Source organism: Python bivittatus, unplaced genomic scaffold (assembly GCF_059951505.1).
Source record: "Python bivittatus isolate LINGU-HERP-01145 unplaced genomic scaffold, Pbiv_v1 ctg000020_np1212, whole genome shotgun sequence".
In the NCBI taxonomy this organism is placed as follows: domain Eukaryota; kingdom Metazoa; phylum Chordata; class Lepidosauria; order Squamata; family Pythonidae; genus Python; species Python bivittatus.
The window spans coordinates 98,835,294-98,855,417 of record NW_028277030.1 but is presented as its reverse complement, the minus strand read 5'-3'; the positions used below and the strand labels follow the sequence as shown (position 1 = coordinate 98,855,417).

The 20,124-nt window shown below is 40.5% G+C and overlaps 1 protein-coding gene across 10 annotated transcripts in view; it reads right to left on the bottom strand.

The window, feature by feature from the left end:
- Window positions 1–18,582, bottom strand: part of LOC103058937 (uncharacterized) — a 61,686-nt gene extending 43,104 nt beyond the window's left edge. For 3 of the 10 annotated variants that reach the window (XM_088145157.1, XM_025167465.2, XM_088145153.1), the window contains exons 1-4: window positions 15,384–18,581; window positions 10,321–10,422; window positions 2,064–2,225; window positions 37–168 (exon numbers count right to left, since the gene is read on the bottom strand). In XM_088145157.1, coding sequence (XP_088001283.1) covers window positions 37–168; window positions 2,064–2,225; window positions 10,321–10,422; window positions 15,384–15,800 — 813 coding nt within the window. In that variant the 5' untranslated portion in view covers window positions 15,801–18,581. Of the gene's footprint in view, window positions 1–36; window positions 169–2,063; window positions 2,226–10,320; window positions 10,423–15,383 lie in introns of all 10 variants that reach the window. The other 7 variants (XM_025167459.2, XM_025167464.2, XM_025167463.2 and 4 more) reach the window with 4 other exon arrangements.
- Between the last annotated feature and the right edge of the window lie 1,542 nt (window positions 18,583–20,124).

Genomic DNA, 20,124 nt, shown 5'->3' with positions numbered 1-20,124 from the left:
AAGAAAGGGGCAAGCAGCCCAGAGACCACGTTTTACCCGATTCAGTTTGATGATGGTATTCTCAAAATCCTTCATATCTCTTTGTAAGATCTGAGCTATCTGCTCCCATTCCTGAAATCTGCAACCATCCTTCAGGTCATGGAGTTTTCCTCGCACCCATTTTTCAGCCTGAAAGGGAGGAAAAATAAGCAGCTTGGAAAAGCTGTATATTAGTTTGCTATACTTCCTTCAGGAAGTTCAAAAGTCCGCTCATGTGTGGGAAAAGAGAAAAGATACAGGACACTATGAATAAGATCTATTCTAGTATAGCAATAAAGAGCCCAAACAAGATTATTCAGTATATCTCCATGGTATTTATTCCAGCTGATGTTACAGAACTATAATGTTGCAGCAGTGCTTCCAGCAAAATCTTCTAAGACAATATAAATAACTATAACTGGCTTGCAGAGAACCAAAGGTTTACAGCAGTGTTTCTCAACTTCAACAACTTTAAGACGTGTGGATTTCAACTTCCAGAATTCCCCACCCAGCATGCTGGGTGGGGAATTCTGGGAGTTGAAGTCTACACGTCTTAAAGTTACTGAGGTTGAGAAACACTGGATTACAGGATGAGACATAAGACAGCCTTGTGTTGGACAAGCATGCAGGTAATCTGGGCAATGCCTTTTGGTACTGAAGGTCCTTTAGAAAACAATACTGTTCTGTGGTAAAAGATCCCCAGTATAATCCCTACCAACTCTAATAATCTGATTGCAAGCACTAGAAAAAAACACTGCCTGATCACAGAGACCTGCTGCCAGAATTTAGATGATTACACAATCTAATTTGGAGGAAAGTAACTTCCTATTTACAACACATGCATATTTTTTGTCTGGCGGGACCACATCAGTAGTCTTGTTTGGGGAGGGCATGCACCTATCCACTGACTAGGTTCACATATATAGGTATAATGCAGTTTGTTTAGTTTGGTTTTGCATGATGTGTGAACCCATTCATTGTGAATTATTCAACAGATGGTCATAGCTTACTGGAATAAATAAGCCCAGTTACTGTTTCTGTTGGTATGCTATGAGAAATCCAGTCATTCCATCTTTCTCACATACACACAGACCTGTCCTAAGAATTGAGACATGCATGGGAAACACTCTTTAGATGCTTCAAGTAACAAAATAGTTAGAAATATTATTTACTATTCCAGCAGCTTTTAAACGTATCTTCACCAAGGACTGCTAAATCTATCACTGTTCAGTTATTAAACTCATAGCTACATGACTCACTTTGATATCTACACAGTATCCAGACACATTTTTGCTTTGTGCTTCACAAACCAACAGATATTGGGATTAACAAGAGCTGGAAAGGAGGCAGACAAGGAAATTGGCACAACCTGAGCTTCTGCCTTGGACTGCCTACACCCAAGAGCCAGGCAAGAATTAGCGGCTTCCCAGAAACAGGTGAGACACCATTAAGTCCTTTGTGTTTCTGTCACCTGACTCTTGCTGAACTATCAGTAGAAAGTAATTGAGCAATTTCTTCCATAGCCAGGGGTGATGAAGATAGTAAGCCAGGAGTCTCCTTGCTAGGGTCCACATTCAAGGCTTTCAAAACCTTGTAAAAACAATAGTCATATATTTCACTGTTTTATTTGAAGACACACCCACAACTCTTTCTGTGTTCACAGACTTACACCAACACATTTTAGTGCCCTCCCTGCACAAAAGCAAGACATCTATGTCATGCCCTTTCCTTCAAAAAGATGGGGAAAAAAAATCAACATTTCTGTGGACTGACCTACTGTCCTCTGTCCTTTGCCTTAAAGAGAGGCTGCCAAGGATGACCTCATGCCATAGCAACAGCTTCCCTCCTGCTAGCCAAAGAACCTTGCTTCTTTCCATCTGCACGTCCTCCACTCTAATAAAGGAAAGACCTTTGGCAGCAAAAACACTGCTCTCCCTTCCTTTCTACCGCAGTTTTGAAAAGAAGAGCAGAAGACAGCCCTTTATTGTCCTGTTTTGTGGTGACAGCAAAGCCAATTTCTTCCTTTGCCAATTTTTTTTCTTTACCTGCACCATGTCACAGTTGAACTGGGCTAGGAGAAGGCTCCACTTGGAAAGGTCTGCCACTCCGGTGCTGCTTTCTATGCAAGGCTTCTGCTCCACTACTGTGCCTGGTTTGGTATTTTTGGCACACTCTTTCCAGGGAGATGCAGCAACAGAACTTGCAGTCTAGGAAGGAGAGACAGAGAGTGAGAAAGTTAGTCTGCTTGGATTTGGCCTGAATCAGATAGAAGAGAAGCAGCTATGACCTAACTGACCTTTGGTTCCAAAACCAACACTGGCTTGGGTATGAAATGGCAATGCTGAGCCTTAATTGCCCAAGCCAAAACTAAGTATTGCTGAAAAGATATCCAGCTTAGTGTTAAGTCTTCTTTACTAGATGCTTGAATAGTCTTGGAGTTTATTCCATTTCTCCCAACGTGCAGCTGATGCGGTGTGTGACTGAAGGCACTTCACATGGCCCTGTTTCCTTTACCCAGTCCCTCCAAAACAATTTGAAGATTTACCAATCATCTTTATTTCTGCTGACTTCAGCACACTGAGAATGTGCTGAGAAGTCAATCAGCGCTCCCTCCAGCTAACCAGCAGAAGAAAAACAAAAAAACAAACCCAAAGTCATTCAATCAATGCCCCACTTAAGTTGCTGCCTGTTCTGGAGCAACAACAAAAAAATCTCATTTCCACTCCACACAAAAAGAGAAATGAAATAAATTGGAAGCCATCCCTGCCACCTCACATCTTTGGTATATATTATATACTTTTCCTTACTTGTAAACATATAAGAATTCGTAACAAAGTGAAGCTGCCTATCAAGCCATCATCCTCTTATATGAAAAATCTTCCTTGAGAGCTGCAAAGGCTGCATATCTAGTCATAAAATTTGCAACTTTTCCTAATGTCTCTTTATTGCAATTGTCAGATGCAACAATGGCCTGCAAATTCTAAAGAAAATTCTTAATTTTTAGGCAATTTGAACAAGAACTCACTCTAAGGGAACTTCTTCACTGCCATGGGAGTAACCAAAATCTCATCTCCCCATTCCACACAAAAGGGAAAGAGAAAAAAAAATGTAAAAAACAAAATAGCTAGGTGTTTTCCAGGTGCCTGGTCCACTAGGAAGAGAAAGGGAAACTGACAAAATCTTGACAATTTCACAGCAACTGAATCAAGGAAATATTCCCTTTAAAAGACCTCTCTGGCGGCTGAGGCTCCAGAAACAAGGGTTAAGACAAGAATTGCTCCAGGAAGGAAACAGAATACCCACAAATTTTGTGGAGTGTCATACTTAGAAAAAGAAAGCAAGCTTTTTTGCAGTTTGGGTTATTCAAGAACTAAAAAGAAATAAATCAGGTTAACTGCCAAATTTAGCCAAGGTAGTAAGATTATAGAGGCCTGCAGGTACTTTTGAATTGGGACGGAATCTTTGCATGAATATGCCTGAAATACATTTCACTCCCATCCCTAGGTAAATTATGTTTTGTAGAATTCATGGGGTTCTCTGAGCTTGGTTGTTTTCTTGCAGACATTTTGTTACCCAACTAAGTAACATCTTAGAGAGAGTGGGATTTGCTCTCTGTTTATATACAGTAGCTTGCCCTGTCAGTGTTGGTGGGGGTGTTGTTTTTTCTTGGTAGTTCCTAGATTAGGCTGTTGTTTACTATTTGATTGTTTGTCTGAGTTGGTAGTTCCTTGATTAGGGCATTGTTCACTACTTGATTGTTTCTTTGGTGTTAATCCTGGTGTTAATCCCTTCTTATCCGAGTGTTGACTGCTCGTGCGGAGGTCTTTTTGTTTCCTTTTTATTGTCTCTTTTGAATGGTATCTGAATACCAGGCTTCCAGGAATTCCCTTGCTTTTTTGGACTTAGCTTGGTCTAAGATGCTGAGAGTTTCCTAGTTAAAACTATGGTTAAGTCTGTCCATGTGTTGTGAGAGTAAGGAGTTTTCATCATGTCTTCTGACTGCTAGTTGGTGTTCATGGATGTGCTGAGTGAGGCAGTAAGTTATGTTTTGCATGAGGCAGCCATTAGATGGTAGGAAAAAGATATACAAAACCAACTCTTTGCTGAGTTGTGAATTCACACAAATCTAGTGCTGAATTTTTGCTGCTCAGATCTGGTAGACCCAGTTTTAGGCTTTATAATATTACCTGATGGTATCAGATGCTAACGATGACTGATAATACAGCTACACTGCTTCATCCTGATGCTTAGGTTGGCTTGAAATAATAGTATAATAGTACTAGCCATAAAGCTGTAATTGCTCAGCAGTCAATGTATCTTTATTGATACACATTACATTATAAAGTAGTGGCTGACAAATTTAATGTTTATCAAATTTATGTAGCTACCCATCTCACATACATGACTCTGATATGTTTGCACCTGAAATCACGTGTGTGTGTTTGCGTCAGAAGCAGAATTAATCTAATTCTGAAACTAGAACTGTTGTGACTAGGACTCAGAAAAAAAAATACAATTATGGCAATAGCCATCGGTGGAAACCTAAGGAGAGTTTAACATACTGTTCACTGTATACATCTTTTGGTATTAAATGTAGGCTTCCCCATCTCACGATTTGTGTTCATAGCTGACAAATGCCAAACACATCTATTTAGCTTTTGGGAATTATATTTTCAACGCAGAATTTTTAAGCCGTCCCTGCCTTCCTGAAAACTGGCTTGGTTATTAATTTGCTTTATATCCTGCTTCACAGCAAATTTCTGTTCCACTGTAGTATTTGTCCTTTACATAATGGCACAAGAATGCAGTCCATAGAGGCTCCCTGACCAGTTTCAAGCTCACTGCAGTCTTCATCAGAGTGTCCATTGAATTACTCTGGTTCATTGAAATCCATCAGTGTGTTTGCATTTCCACTGAATCTGGTTTATAATGAAAGGACTGTCCATTTGGCTCAGCGTATATCGTCATGACTGCAGTAAAACCTTTCTATAACCATTCCAAACACTGCAAATATTGAGGATCAAGCCTAGGTTGTTACATAAGCAACGTTTTCCAAAAGTGGAAAGACCTTATCTTAAATCTCATCTAATTCTACTATCCTGCTCTAGCATTCTTTCCCTCAGGCTCCAAGAGAACTAAACCAATTTCTCCTGAACTGCTAGTGCTCTAATAAAAAAAACCTCCTGAAACAAAAGCATGACTTCATGCCTGCCTGCCTTACAAATGAGCTTTAGACTCTGCTCCTGAAAGGCTGACTAAAGACACTTATTTTAAGTAACTCATCGAATGGGAGCCCTGAACAGCTTCCAAGCTTTGTTCTTGAGCTCTGCAATGACACAATGTTTTGTCCCTGCTCCAAGACAGCTAGGGACTGGCAGCTATAAAAGTGACCTGCATCCAAACTCAGCCAAAAATCCAGCAACAAAATACTATGGAGGGCTAACTACAAATATTGTATCTCAAGTCCCATTGATGGTAGAGAGATCAATAGGAATTAAAAGATACAACACAGAATAAGACGCTTAAAACCACCTTTGTAAAATAAGACATAAAATGATCCCCAGGTACAGGAAGTATAAATCAGTGATGGGAGGGAAATAGTCATGATACCTGTGGAACAGGGATAGGCAGCTCAGTGCCCTCTCAATCTTTTGGGTTTTTTAACTCTAGACACCCTTAGCAAGCATGGGTATTGACAGGAAATTGTAGGACCTATAATCCAAAACATTTGTAGAGCACCAAATGCTATGGAACATAACTGAGGAATGTAATACATCTGAGTGCATATCTTGCCTATAAAGAAATTGTGATTCTGTAAAGAGAAGCAAATGGCAAAGTTATAGCCACATCACAAAATTAATGAGCGATAATTTTATCTTGTACAATGTAATGTTTAGTTTCATTCTCCCAAGAATATATGAATTGTTCAGTCCTTTCATGTCATATATCTGAGTTTAAAGCCAGGCACAGAATTCTCTTTTCTTTCACAAAGCCTTAGTACAGAGATATCTTGGATCAGAATAGGAGGGACTGAACAAAATTAATTCCCAGTGAATAACAAGCTGCACTGGGTGGCAAGCCAGGCTAATTTTATGCAATGGAAAAGTGACTCCCAGCCTTAGGCAATCTGGAAGCAAATTGCAAAAGGCCACCATTAAAGAAATGCCATAGGCAACTGAGTCCTTGACTATATTAGTTCATAGTCTAAGCTACCTTTCTATGGTTGAATGTTCCTATCACTGGGCAGGGATGATAACTGGTGATAACTGGAAGTTGTGCTCTGCCACTGCATATTGAGATGTGCTGAATGATTAACTACATTGAAATAAGCCTTCTTAATATTAGTCATCTCCTTCTACGAAATACCCTCCCTAAAAGGGCCCAACTATTCTGACTATTCTGCTTCATTTTCAGCACCACATAAATACATGTTTATTTTTCAGGCATTTTCATTACAATGAGGTAATTTTAAGTAGTTATATCCCACTTTTAAAATCTTGATGTTTTTAATGGATATTTTAATATGTCTCTGTTCTGTCATGTCTTTGGATTTATTTTTAACTGTATTTTACTATGATTTTATATTTTAGCATGCTTCTATGTGCATTTTGCCATGAGGGCCATTGCTACATGTAACTAATAATTTTAGAAATCAACAGAATAAAACTTGGTGCTCTCCAGGTGAGCTGGACTCTGACTCTCATTCTTCCCAGTCAGCATGACTTTTGACCATACTGACTGAAATAGTGCGAGAAGCAACCCAACACATCTGGAGGGCAGCAAGTTATAGAAAACCAATCTAAGCTGTCATTCCCCATGCTGTGTCCTGTTCAGTTTTGCATTGAGATAAGCTTATGGATTTGCTCAGTAACCTGATTCATTTCCTCCCATGAAATTTTCCCCAGAAATGAGTTTCTGTCTGGCAGGAAAGAAGGAGGGAGGCTGAAAATGATCAAGAAGGACACTCTGCATAGGAACACAAAAGAGACTGTCACAGCCTTTGAGAGATTGGAGGGATAGGAGCCGGCAACTGTGCCCTGACATTTTTCATCAGTTTATGCTTCAGACTAAGTTGTTTGTCACATCCTCTTGGAATTAGCAGTCTGTAATGCATGTGTACTTAATAGAGAATGCCCTGGTCATTTATATTGGCTGCAGATACTTTGAGATCATGTGTTGTTTTGTAACAGGTTTTCCAGATTATATCATTACATACACCTCACAAACAAGAAGTGTGAATGCTGTCTTCAGATCTCAGAAAGGCAGTTGGTGAACTAGTTATGTATATCCAACCATTTCTGCAACTTCATATATACAGTTTATCAAGCAAGCAGTTTTTAAAAAGTATTTTACAAGAAACCATAATACTACTTAATTTAATACTAAGTCATAGAATACTAGGAGGCATATTTAAAAAAATAGAGGGGGAAAGAGCAGTAAAAACTACAGGGTTTGATGCAAAGACATGATTGAAGATGAACAGGACTGAGGCTGCTTTGGTGTACCATACCATCTTAAAGTGTTTTTTTTCCTGCTGAAAACTGGTTGGAAAATATGCCTTTATTACTTGGCATTGCACTATCTAAGTTCAGTTCCATGATTCCTAAAAGCCCCATGAACCACATGTGGTACATGGCATGTGGGTGGTCCACTCCTGCTTTTCAAGATCAATTGTATTTATTTCTCCTCTTCATTTGGTCAGTGTGACAGCATGCACGAGTCCATACCTTCCTGAGAGTCTGTCACATATTCATGCAAGCATCCAAACAGATACTCTTTTGTTTTGCGGTTGGAAAGTAAAAGGGAAGATAGCTTGGTGTTCCAAAGGACTTTTCCCATAGGAGAAGGGTGGGGCAGATACTGAGTTGGCAGAGAAGAGAAGACTTAAGAAAATAAAAAGTCTGCTGGAAAAGAAAACCTGTTCAATTGGAAGGAGGACTAATGGCTGGCAACCTAAGGAGGTAGTTTGTTGCTTGTTGAGAAAAGTCAATCCAAAGAGGAGAAGGTGCTGTGAGTTCCTTCCTACCCACTGCAGAGGCTGAAGTAATGGAAGATATGAAGTTATATCAGCCAGAGAGAAAGCTTATGCCAGCATGAAAGAAGGTATGCTGGCCAGTAAATTTAGCTCCTTACTTTTTTCTAAAAAAAAGTAGAAAGATTATTTAGAAATAGTGCAGGGTGTGTGTGTGTACATATTAAGCCAATATTGTAGAATGCTTAAATACAGATAGAGAACACTTAGGCTGCATAATATTTAGTAAAGGAAAAATTCCATTTTACAATGCATTTTAAATCTTGAGCCATGGTGGTTATCAGCCAAGCAGAGAATGGAATGTAGTTACCAAGTTGTAAATAACTCTTGCAAAGGAAAGCTATGAACACCAAAGTTAATGCTGCTTTCTGTCTTAATAAAATGGGGGGAAAATCACCAGACAAGTATCGTGTGTCAAATCTTGTGAACCCACAGCAGCCCCTGTGACAATCAAATTGTTCCACAAAGAGTAAATGAGAGCCTGCTGCTTATCTTCTCTAATGAAGATCTTCCCTGTGATTCTCTTTAGAGAGTGCCTTTCTGCAATTTACAGAAGCTTACTTATAAAAATCTGAGAATCTATATCTTGCAACCAACCTGATACATCATAGCATATCCAGCTTTAAGGGTCATTCTTCATGATCAGTTTTTGTGCACTTGTGTTTTCTTTGTTGTGAGAATCTGTAGATCTTCCCTCTTTACCACTTTTTATGCAATATGCTGTACATTAATTCCTCTTTTCAAGTACTACCTTTCCATTCAACAACAGAAAATGGAACACATCTGTAGTTAATATTGAACAAGCTTCTATTTTACTTTTAGATAAGGTAGCTATACAGGGCCATAATGATTCTGAAAGAATTTAAGAAAGACACAGAGAAAGAGGCTGGTCATCTGACTGACTGATGTTGATGATGCCAAATTGTTTCCACCTGCAGACCAACACACAATGTACTCCACAAATACAAACAGAATGCTATCAGAGCATGGATCACTATGGCAAGATTATTTCTGTTCAGGAAAGATGACAGCTGATGACTGTAACTCATTGCTACTGAGGTAACTAGGGCTTTTAAAGACATAAGCTGGATTCAGGAATATTTCCAGAACACATCCACCCCTATCTAAACTAGGTTGAACACCAGTTGGCCAGACTTGAGAAGAACTATCTATGTATAGTACCTCCATCTTTGGTTTAGCACCTTGACAGCCTCACCTGATTCAGATAACAAAGAGAAATACAATCCTTGGGAAAAGGCCTTAAAGTTCACAAGAATATGGATACATTGAGAGTTGTATACTTCCCAATTGTTTTCTAGGCTAGAATGGGAATCTTGTACTTTCTTCCTTCATCTTTTCTGGTGCCAAAGCTTCAGTTATTGAAAAAACAGAAAGTCTCCCCACACACACACCAAATCTTCTATATTAGCCTCCTTAGTTACTGTTTAAGAAGGATATGGTACAATGGTTTAGTCACAGTTTGGGAGGATATGGATATGATTTGTAGATTTTATCAGTGGGTTGTCATCTTTCCCCTCCATAATCTAAGCATCTTTTTTGGAAAGGCAAGACTTCAGGGGATGAGAACATAACATTAACTTCCCAAAGGTCTAGCAGAACTTATCACAAGATTTGAAAATATCAAAAAGTTAATTGCATCAAACAATACATGTGCTTGCTGAACACTATCTAGGAAGATGTTGGCCATTATAGTAAGCAAGAAGTCTTTCTCAGGAGCATTACAAAAAGCATCAGTTTAAACCAAGTCATCATAAGTCAATCAATGCTTATTCTTCTACTAAAACCCAAAACATTCTGATGATAATTTACATTAACACTGTTATAACTTGTATTAGGAAAATGGCCTGAGGTTGGAGTCCACTGAAATCAAGCACAAGTTATATATTATAGGAGTTGCCTCTTTGTTTATAGATAACTCTGCTCATGCAAGTCAACATCCATAAATGTCAATAAACAAGGATTTTGGTATCTGATGGAATTTATGGATGCTTGAAATGCCCATCAAGCTAAATTCAAATTGCAAGGCAATCTCCTGTTATTTGGGAGAGTAAAAAGTAGTATATATAAAGATTCACGGAAGTGCAGCTATAGGTAAATATAAGCTCAAATCCACACTTACATTCAAGAATTCCAAACCATTATGCACTAAGTCCAGTCTTTTTTGAGTCAAGCTCCACTCCTAATAACCAGCTGAAGACCACCATATACAGTAGTTTTCTTTAACTCAGCAGGATATAAAAGAAACCTACCAGAAAAGATGCAACTCTGCCAACTAGAAAATTATCACCAGCCTGGGGGCTTCTTGCATCCTGTTTTTCTTCCTTGGGTTCCACTTCTTTTCTGAGAAAGACCTACAGGAAAAATTAGCATGGTGAAGATTTACTTTGCCCCAACTATGAAAAATGTTGGAGAACATTCAGGTAGCTAGGCGCTGAGCTGCTAAAGTGGCAATGGCAGAATGCAGACTTTTCAATTTCACTGTGTCTGATCAAGTTCCCATCCTGATTATGCTTTAAGATGAGCATTACATCACCATGACTGTCAATGAGACATGTTTTTTTAACAAGGGTTCCTCCCATTAACTGTTGCTATGTTGCAAATCCACAGGTGGTCATGAGAAGATCAAATATACATTGCCTAAATTTTTCTTTCACTCATTTTTATTTATTTATTTATATTTCAAATTTAGTAACTGCCCATCTCACTCAATGAGCGACTCTGGGCAGTTCATAAGAAATTAACAATAAAAATAAAAACTTTTTTAATTACTGGTTTTTTTAAATCCACACAGGTAGAGCTGAATTAAATGGTAATGTAATGGTAAACTCACCATTCAAACAATGTACTATAGTATCCCTCATGTACACATTATTAGCTACCAAGACAGAGAGGAAGACAATATAATCTCAATGGTATTTGCTAACAACAGAAAATAATCCCAATCTAGAACTTTATGACATCCAACACTATCTATGCTAGACATTTGTCAAGGGTGCCTGAATTTACAAATGAATTTGAACACAATTCTTCACTCTTACCCAAAGACTTAGCATATGGGTATGGGAAAAGAAGAATCAGCAGATCAGACCCAGTAACCAATGGTCAAATCTAACTAGGAAAAATTAGAACTACAGTATCTCAGAACATTTTGTTCTCTGCAACATCTACCTTCTGTTAGCAGTAAAGGTATAAGGTATCTTCCTAATGCTCACATTAGGGGTCTACAAAAGCACTAGTTCTAGGAATAGCAGCTCTATTAGGGTAATGGTGACTTAATGCTAGATGAAGTACCACATACTGTGTATCTGCGGGAAAACAATAAACTACAATCCTTATTCCAAAGGTGTGTATTCTAGACATGGGAAACCTGTCGCCTTCCTGATATTGCTGAACTCCTACAAGCTCCACTCAGCATATCCAATACTGAAACATCCTGTGATCATCCACCACCATCTGGAGAGCCACAGGTTTTCCACCCTGCTCCTGTAATCTTTTTCATATACTTGCTCAACACATGTGTGTGTGTGTGTGCATGTGTGTGTATAAAATATGATTGCTTGATTTACTTAACTTTAAAATATTTTATAGTGAAATTCCATATTTGTCTGATAACATTTAGCAAATATTTTGACGTTCTGGAATTTCAGGCAGCTGCTTTTTAAAAATAACATTGTGTGTGCAGGTACACTAAAGATCCGGGCATATGATGTTCAGGAAAGTGAGGACACAGGTTGCAATGGATGGGACAAAGCATTTCGATGTCCAAGTACCTCAGACTAGTAGAGGTGGGATAAATAGGTTTCTTTGAAATAAAACATAAAAGGAATAAATTATATTGCAAATCTGCAAGCAACAAATAATAGAAAAGTAATTGTATGATTCATAACAAAGATGGGGAACTGCTATTGTGACAGTATATTTAATGAAAATGAACTCTTACATGACTAAAGTAGAACACTGATAAAAATAGAAGCTAGGAATTAGAAGAAAATTATATATAAACCTTGTGCTTAACAGCTCTCAAGTGCAACTTCAATTTAACAGAAACCAGGAATTAGAACAAAAAATATTTAAACCTTATGCTTAACAGCTCTCAAGTGAAACTACATTTTAATATTCAAATGTTTGCATACATTTTTGTATTGTTTATTACTAATTTTTCTGAATATGTAACATTTTGTACTTTTTTAAATTAGGGACTATCTAAATCCAGATGATTGCTATATGGTAATAAAGAATTAACAGTTTTCTATATTTCTCTGCTGCCATCTGGGGGCATCTGGATTTTTGCAGTCTACAGCTGGTAGCTCTACCTAAACAAATATTTGCTTTGTTAACAATGCTTTGTCACTGTTGAGTTTTCAGCAATACAAACTTAAGCAAACTTGGCTTACATTTACAGAGTATGAAATAAATTGCTTTGGACCTTAAATAATTTTCTCTGTATGAAGATTTGATTAGATAAACTAAAGTGCCCATGGACAACTGGGTGTGCGTGTGTGCAAGTGACAACATGCGTGTCATTATTTTATCACACAAATGATGGAAATTTTGCAGTTGTGTCATTTTGCGCCATGATGCAACTGGTGTAAATTACATAATTGCATTGTTTGCACAATGACAACATAAGGTACATAATGTACATGTAATTATTTTGACATCATTGTGGTTCCTACAGACACCTATGAAATTGTCTTGAAAGTCTTGGTCCTAAAGCCTGGAGATTTCCAATGAACTTCATGAGTTTGCTGCTCAGTTTCACTTTAAAAAATGGTAGCCAACCTCTTTGATGGTCAGAAGCATCAAAGAGGGAGGGGGTGTTCTTTAAATATATGAATCACTGTTTCAGTATCTCTCTGAAGGACTTCAATGCTGGAGAACTGCTCTGGGATCTCAGGAAATGGAGAGGAAAAAAAAACCCTCACAAGACCATATAAGTCTCTGAAATAAATAAATATTAAATAAATATTAACTATTCCACTGTGCACCCTTTGAAAATGATTTGGAAGAAATGCCTTAGACTATATGGAAGCGCGAGCACATAACTCTCTGCTATTCATTATAGCATACACAACTTTTTTCAAGCTTCCATGGAAGCCTGAAAAAATATGTTGCTGTTTTAAGAGTCACATCAAAGATACAATGCTTAATTATAGGATTCATCGGATGTGTTAGAATTTCTTTTTTCAGGCTTGTTCGGATGCCTGAAAACAACAGAAAAGTGATATGCTTGGGTGAGGTCCAAAGCACTTCTTTTAAATCATTTTTGAAGGGTGCAACCCTTCCACTTCAAATCACATTTAAATATGAATATTCTATCCCAGGTTTGAGGTTCAGAGGCATGTCCACTAAAGGGAAAACCTAGGATATATTATTGTCTGCATAAAATATAAAAGACCTGGAACACTTTGGCATATGAAAGATGGGCAGTTCAGCCAAGGAGTAAACCTGGGTACCTTGCCTGACAAGATAGGTTATTTTTTACAAACATCTAACAGCTATTAATTTGTTATGTATGGTTTCTTGTAATCGGAGAAGTTCAATTAAAGCTGTCAATATCTGTCTGTTTCCCCCAACTGGGCCCACTTGGCTTCTCCCCAACCAGAGTTCAAAAAAGATAAGCTTGCAGGTGACATAAGTGCTTTATTTACACGTGAAGTTCCCTCAATCCATCAGCCACAGGCAAACAAGGCTGTCAGCGCAAAGATGATCTCATCCTTCCTGCAGTTCTGCTCCACTTGGATTGCAGAGGTAGAGCTCCCTCCCCCACCATCCGATCCTATCCAACAAGCAGCAGCCGGGAGCACATGTGAAAACAAGAAACGAGTCGGTCTTTCTATTACTTTGGAATGTGGAGGCTGCAGCTGAGGTATGAACTGGCAAGGATCTCCTCTGGCTGGTAACAATGCAAACAGGAGCAAATCAATCTTCCCATAGGAGGAACTAATCTGGATCTTACACAGATCAATGCCAGAGAAACACATAATGGCTTTCAGAATGTTTCTTGGCCAAGATTTCAAGGTCAGTTTGGACGACACTTTCCCAGGGGCTGATGAGATAGCATGGTGTGGTAATGCCTGCAGAGAAACATTTTAAAAATCTTCTCTTCGTTATTAAAAACCAAAACTGGATGACATGGCCTCAACTTATCCCACTGGAACATGTTTCATAATTTCACAGAACTGACATCACATGACACCACATAGCTGGCCTCAATATTATTTTTTATCCATGAATATTTAGTTCGTTTAGGAAAGTGGCTAAAAAACAACTGAAGTATTAAACTAATGTGATCCTAGACATCTTTCTGAGAAGAAGCTTTGCCTAATAGTATGTTTTTTCTGAGATTTCCAACTACTTCTCCCATAATCCTCTCTCTGTATAAAAACCAACGTAATCTTGTAGAACACACAGGACTAGAAACATAAAAGGCTATTCTAGCATCTGACTGCTGTTTATATTCAAACCCTAGTACCATTATAATGCAACAGGCTACTTCTAAGCCTTTACCAGCATCACTTGTCATGGTACTTTCTTCTAATGCCTACCCAGCACTGACATAACCTTGTGTAAAATAAAACAAAAAACCATGGCTGGAAGATGGAAATTTAGATGCTTACTAATTGTATGAGTAACCTTTCCTAGACTTGTTCCACCATGTTCAGAGGTACTGTATTCTCATTACACCATCCACAGATTATCTCCACAACAAAACAAAACAGAGGGAAAAAGAGAATAAGCAGACAAATGCATGAGATAAAAAACAGAATAAATAAAATGGAACTAGAAATCAAACAAAATGGAACTAGAAATCTTAAGGCCCTACTATTAATTTTGGGAGGAGTTCTATGGAAAGATAATTATGATAAAATTAGGGAACCATGTCTAGCTCTGCCATGCAAGAGTGATGCTCACTATGCAGAGCTACTTGCAGATAAATGCGATCAGAGGGCAAAGTACTTTAATATAAATAGAGATTAGAACTCAGGAAGACTTAAGTAGCACACATGTCTCACCCCTGTAAAAAAAAATAATAAATTCCTAATTATTCTTTCTTTGTGTTTGATTCTGTCAAGCGGTGGGAAGTAATAAACTTTACCCTCATATGAACAAGTTCTCCAGAAAATTGCCTTTCTCCAGATACACTGGGGGAATCCTGAACTTCAGGTCTCCATCATCCTTAATCCAGCTACTCAAGATGCCTTGTCACACAGTGGCTTGCACAAAGATCCTAAAGCCAGGTCTAACCTGGGCATTGTAGAGAGAAGTAAAGCGCAGAGCAAAAATAGAAAGGGGAAATGAAAGCCCTTACCTTGAATTGTGCCTTTCCTGCTCTGCAGTTGTTGTTGTTGCAGTTTTTCTCAGCACTGGCGTGAGAAGGGCCTCTGAATATCCCTTCTTCCCCTAGACTAGCTTTTCCATGCCAGTTGGACAAAGTGATCTTCTTGATGGAACGGGACAGCGAATTGCTGTTGATACAATCATCACTGGCGACCACCTCTTCAATAGGAGTAGCACTTTCAAATCTTCCTCCAGCAGGCTCCAGAGATGTCTGAGCCAGATACAGGGAAACACACTCATTGAGGTTTTGGTGCAAGTCATGGTTATTCAGAGCAGCAAGAGGAATGTCAGTACAGCTGTCTCTTGGAAATTCCAGGGAACACTTGGGTAGAGATAACTTGGTGCTAATAGTGAATGGCTGGACCTTCCTTGCTGTGCTACCGGACATTGTCTCCCTAGCACAGGCCCTACAGGGGTCCCAGAAAATGCTAGGACACAAGTCTTGATAATTCACACTGCTTTTGGTAGGAGAGAGAAGACCTCTTGTAGCAGGTCATAAAAACAAAGGCAAAATCACAAGTGACAAGAGTTGCTTCAGCTTCTTCCATCCCATGCAAAAAACTCAGAGGTGGAGAATATGTCCCATTGGATCCGTTCTGCCCTTCCTCTCCTCAGGCGGACACATCTGGGAGCACTCTCACAAGTGAAGCTTCTCCTGAAATGTTCAAAGAGGACTTCCAAACCTTCTTTGGCTTTTAGTAGAAGTTACACAGCTGCCACCAAGCCAGGTCTCTGGGCAGTGGTAGCTCTGTGAGGAAGCTAACCATCCATCAGTTTCGCCGGAAAACAAAGGCGGAGAGAGCAGAAATTGAGGGAGGGAGCTTGGTCTTGGCTTACTGAGCAAAGAGAAGAAAAATTATGCAGAGAGCCTGGAAGTTGGGAGGAATGGTTTGGGGGTGGATCTTAAGAAATGAGATCAAAAATGTAATCTTCCCCTTGAGAGGCGTACAGTTGGTAAATACTCCTTCTCTTTTTGGCTGGAAGAGCGCCCTCTTTCCCACGAGAAGCTAAACGTCGCTTCTGCTGGGGAAAACGGGTGGCTGGAGAATAATCTTTTCTCCCGCCGAACGAGGTTCCCTTCCCAAAGGCTCTGCACTGGACCTGTGACAAGTGGGCGCTGGTATTGCCACCCCCGAGCTCCGAAATTTGGGGAGAGGGTGCCGCCCGCCCCCTTCCCCCAGGAGTTCGCCTCAGTCGTCGTCCACCTTCTTGCGCAGGTTGAGGAGGCAGAGCAGGCAGGTGAGGATGGCCTCGCGGGACTGCTGAGAAGTCAGGCGGGCCGTCAGGCGCCGGAGCAGCGGCAGGAGGCGCTTGCGAGCCAGCAGCAACAGGCGGGTCAGCAGGGTGCGCAGAAGCAAGAGGGCGAGCAGCGGGGTGGGCATGCTGCGCTCAGAGCGCGGGCCTGGGATCTGCGGGGGGAGGCACAGATACACGCACCGAGGTCAGAAACGGGAGGAGGGAAGGGCGCATCCTGAATCAGTCCAGCATTTCCCAGGGGGGCGCCGGAAGGAGAGGAGGAGCGCTCCCCACGCTAAAGCCCTCCCTTCCCTCCTTGCCCAAGTCTTAACTCTCTCTTCCACTCGCTATATTTAGCCCGGCTCTTCAGACAGGGAGTTCTTTACCATGAGGTAATGTGGCTTGGACACAGGGGAGAAGACGGCTTCCAAAAAACCTACGGGCTACTTTCACTATCTCCCGGGAAGACGGGGAAATTGGCTTATCCGCTCGGGGACGGCTACCATCTACTGGAGTCTGGAGTTGTTTGAAGAGGAAAACGGGGCCCGAAGACGAGATAGGCCCAAGGCGAGAAAAGGGTGAACAAATGCATCTTACACCGCGGGCGAGGGAATGCTGGCAGCAGCAGCTGGCATTAACAGCTGCACGGAATTCAACAGGGGAAGCGCTTCTCCGCATTTGCTGCTTGCCGAAAAGCGCTTCCCCTGCAGCATTCCCAGCTGTCCAAGGGCCGGGAGCCAAACGCCGGAGGCCAACATAGCGGGCGCAGCTTTGCATTCCCGGCGATGGGTTCCTTAGAAAGTGCTGGAGCGAGGCACCTGCAGCCGCAGCGAGGAAAACGATACAGCAAACTTTTGCAACCTGTGAGTTGCAAATCTTACAGGGAGATTCAAAACGGGAGGAAGAAAGGCGGGAATTAAGGCTGCACCACTACCATCGCCACAGCTCGTTGCCGGAGGATGCAATGGCGGAAGCAAGGCTGCATTCAGGAGTTTCGAGCTGAAGGTTTCTGAGTCTTCGCTTACAAGCTCGCTCCTGCCGCTCAGCGCACGGGCCGTTTTATTTCTGGGAAGGGAAATTGCGGGTGGGAGGAGGGGAGGGTGGAACCTTCTGCCTAGTGCCCGGAGTTGTCGTAGCAACAGAGCGCGTCGGAGGCGATGATGCAATTAAATTCCATAAGGATAGGCTCAAAGCGCGGGGACTCGGAAAGGAAAGTTCTCTGGGCGCTATGGCAACGGACAATACTGACTTTAATCTCTGGAAGGCACAAGCGAGACCCGAGCGCCGCATGGCCAAGGGTTGGAAATCCGAGTTGAGTCTCCATGGGTTAGCGCTGCGTAAAACCCTCATAATTCAAGAAATAAATCTCCTGATCCCGTTTTCTCCCTCTTTTGGCTCTATTGCCTTATGAAGCCTCAGAAGCCCCAGTTCTGAACTGCTGCGTGATTAGAAAACACTCGTGGCCGATCCTCTCAACCGGAGAGGGACTTCGCACGTTTGAAACACTTGGAGAGACCCGTAGGATGTCTTGGGGAGGGAACGCGCTCGCAGAAGGTGGAAGTGAGACGTGCGTGCCTGCGCTGTTCTGCCACGCTCTGCCCTTGCGCTTGGCATACGATCAGCAAGCATATTGTTAAATTTTATGTGTTGCTGCCCGCAAATGTCAAACATGTATGCCCACTGGCTTCCTGACATTAAACCAATGAGGGACGGGTATGGAGCCAGTCGAGTTTGTGCTTGTGCGTTGTTTCAGATTGTAGGCTGAACACGGGATCTGAGACTAACAAGATCCAGCTTCCTGGTACTGGTCTACGCACATTCAAAGTAATGCCCAAGTTGATGGCTTCATGAAAGGGGCAGTAGTGGCAATTACATACCTGTGTAGTAAACAGCATTTGGCTGCAACATGTGTACTCCTAGCAAAAAACAAAACACAACCTTGAGTTATCTTATTCACATATTACACTGTAAGTTCATTCAGGGATATTATACCTGCCTCTTGCATCTGCTGTCATGCCCTATCAGAGAATACACTACATTTGTATCAAAAGCAGACTTTGAGATTGTGTGTGGTCAGCGGTGAGTATTATTTAAACATTAAACATACATGTAAAATCTTACACCAAGCACAGGCTCTTTCACACGCTGCAGCCAATGTGCTTGGTGTGCAGATGAAGAACCAATTGATAAAAGCCTGTTCCCCCCCTCATATCCAATACAATATATGATGTCATCTCTGGGGAAGCTGCCTGTCCGCTCCAGCTCCTAAATGCTTGAGTTGCCTGCAGATGGGAAGATCCTGCTGCATCAACAATACACAAGAAGAAGAGAAATCAATCTCCAAAAGGGTTTATTATTTTATGCTGAAGGGTGGATTTCATTACACCTGCCAATTGATCTGTAACAATTTTACTCCAGTTGCCCACAGGGAATGAGATTAGATGGACATTAATTACTGGGTTCTTCTTAATGTGCTTTCCTCTGGTTTTCAGCCCCTTCCTTGAAGAACAGCATTTGAATTTGGAATAGCCAATTAAGAAGATAGTGTTGAGAAGAAAATGAGGCATACAATATCTTTTTATTCACTATACAGTACTAGAATGGATCTAGTCCGTACACATATTTTCTCATAGCATGCCTCTGTCCAAAGGCAAGCATCAGGCATGTCCTTTGACATTTGGACCATAGACATAATTATGTTGAACAAAAGTGCTCTCTTTTGGGGTCAGGTCCTGCAATATAGGTTCTGTATTTGTTTGCATAATGAGCTCTAGAGGCTTGTTCACATGAAACAATAAGTCTTTTCCTCTCTCTAAGTTAATGAACTGTAATAAGTGGGAGAATCTGTGGGACAGGATATTACATGCAGTCTTACTGCCAGCCCAGTCACAGTGCTCCACTTAGACTGGAAGGGTCACCTTTTTTATTTGCAATTATAAGAAATCTAGAATACAAGATGAACATTCTCATGAAAACATCTGCCAGTGCAAATGGTAGAGTTTTAGTGGTGTAGTTTTACTGGCCAGTTTTAGTGATGCTAAAGTCTGTTTTATTATTACTGATGGGACTCGTTACAAGTATAATTTGGCATATATAATATTTCTACATTTCTGCTAACCTGCCAGGATTATTCATTGCCACCAGAGGCAAAAGTTTCTCAAACTTTTTCATCCATCACCAAACCAAAAACTGAGAGTTATTACAGCTACAGGGTCCAAGGTTTAAATGTCATATCTAAGGATACGCTTTTTTAAAAAAACTAAAACAACCTCTTAGATTAATTTCATGTACATATTTTGTGAACATTTGTAATGATGATTTTCTTTGAACAAATAACATTTTAATATAGGCATCTTTGAATTAGAAGATGTTTTCCAATAATTCAGTCATGACATGACATCAGCATCAGTTATCTTTTTTTGCAAAGCATATTTTGAAATTAAATATGATTAACACTACCTTTGCAATCTATATGT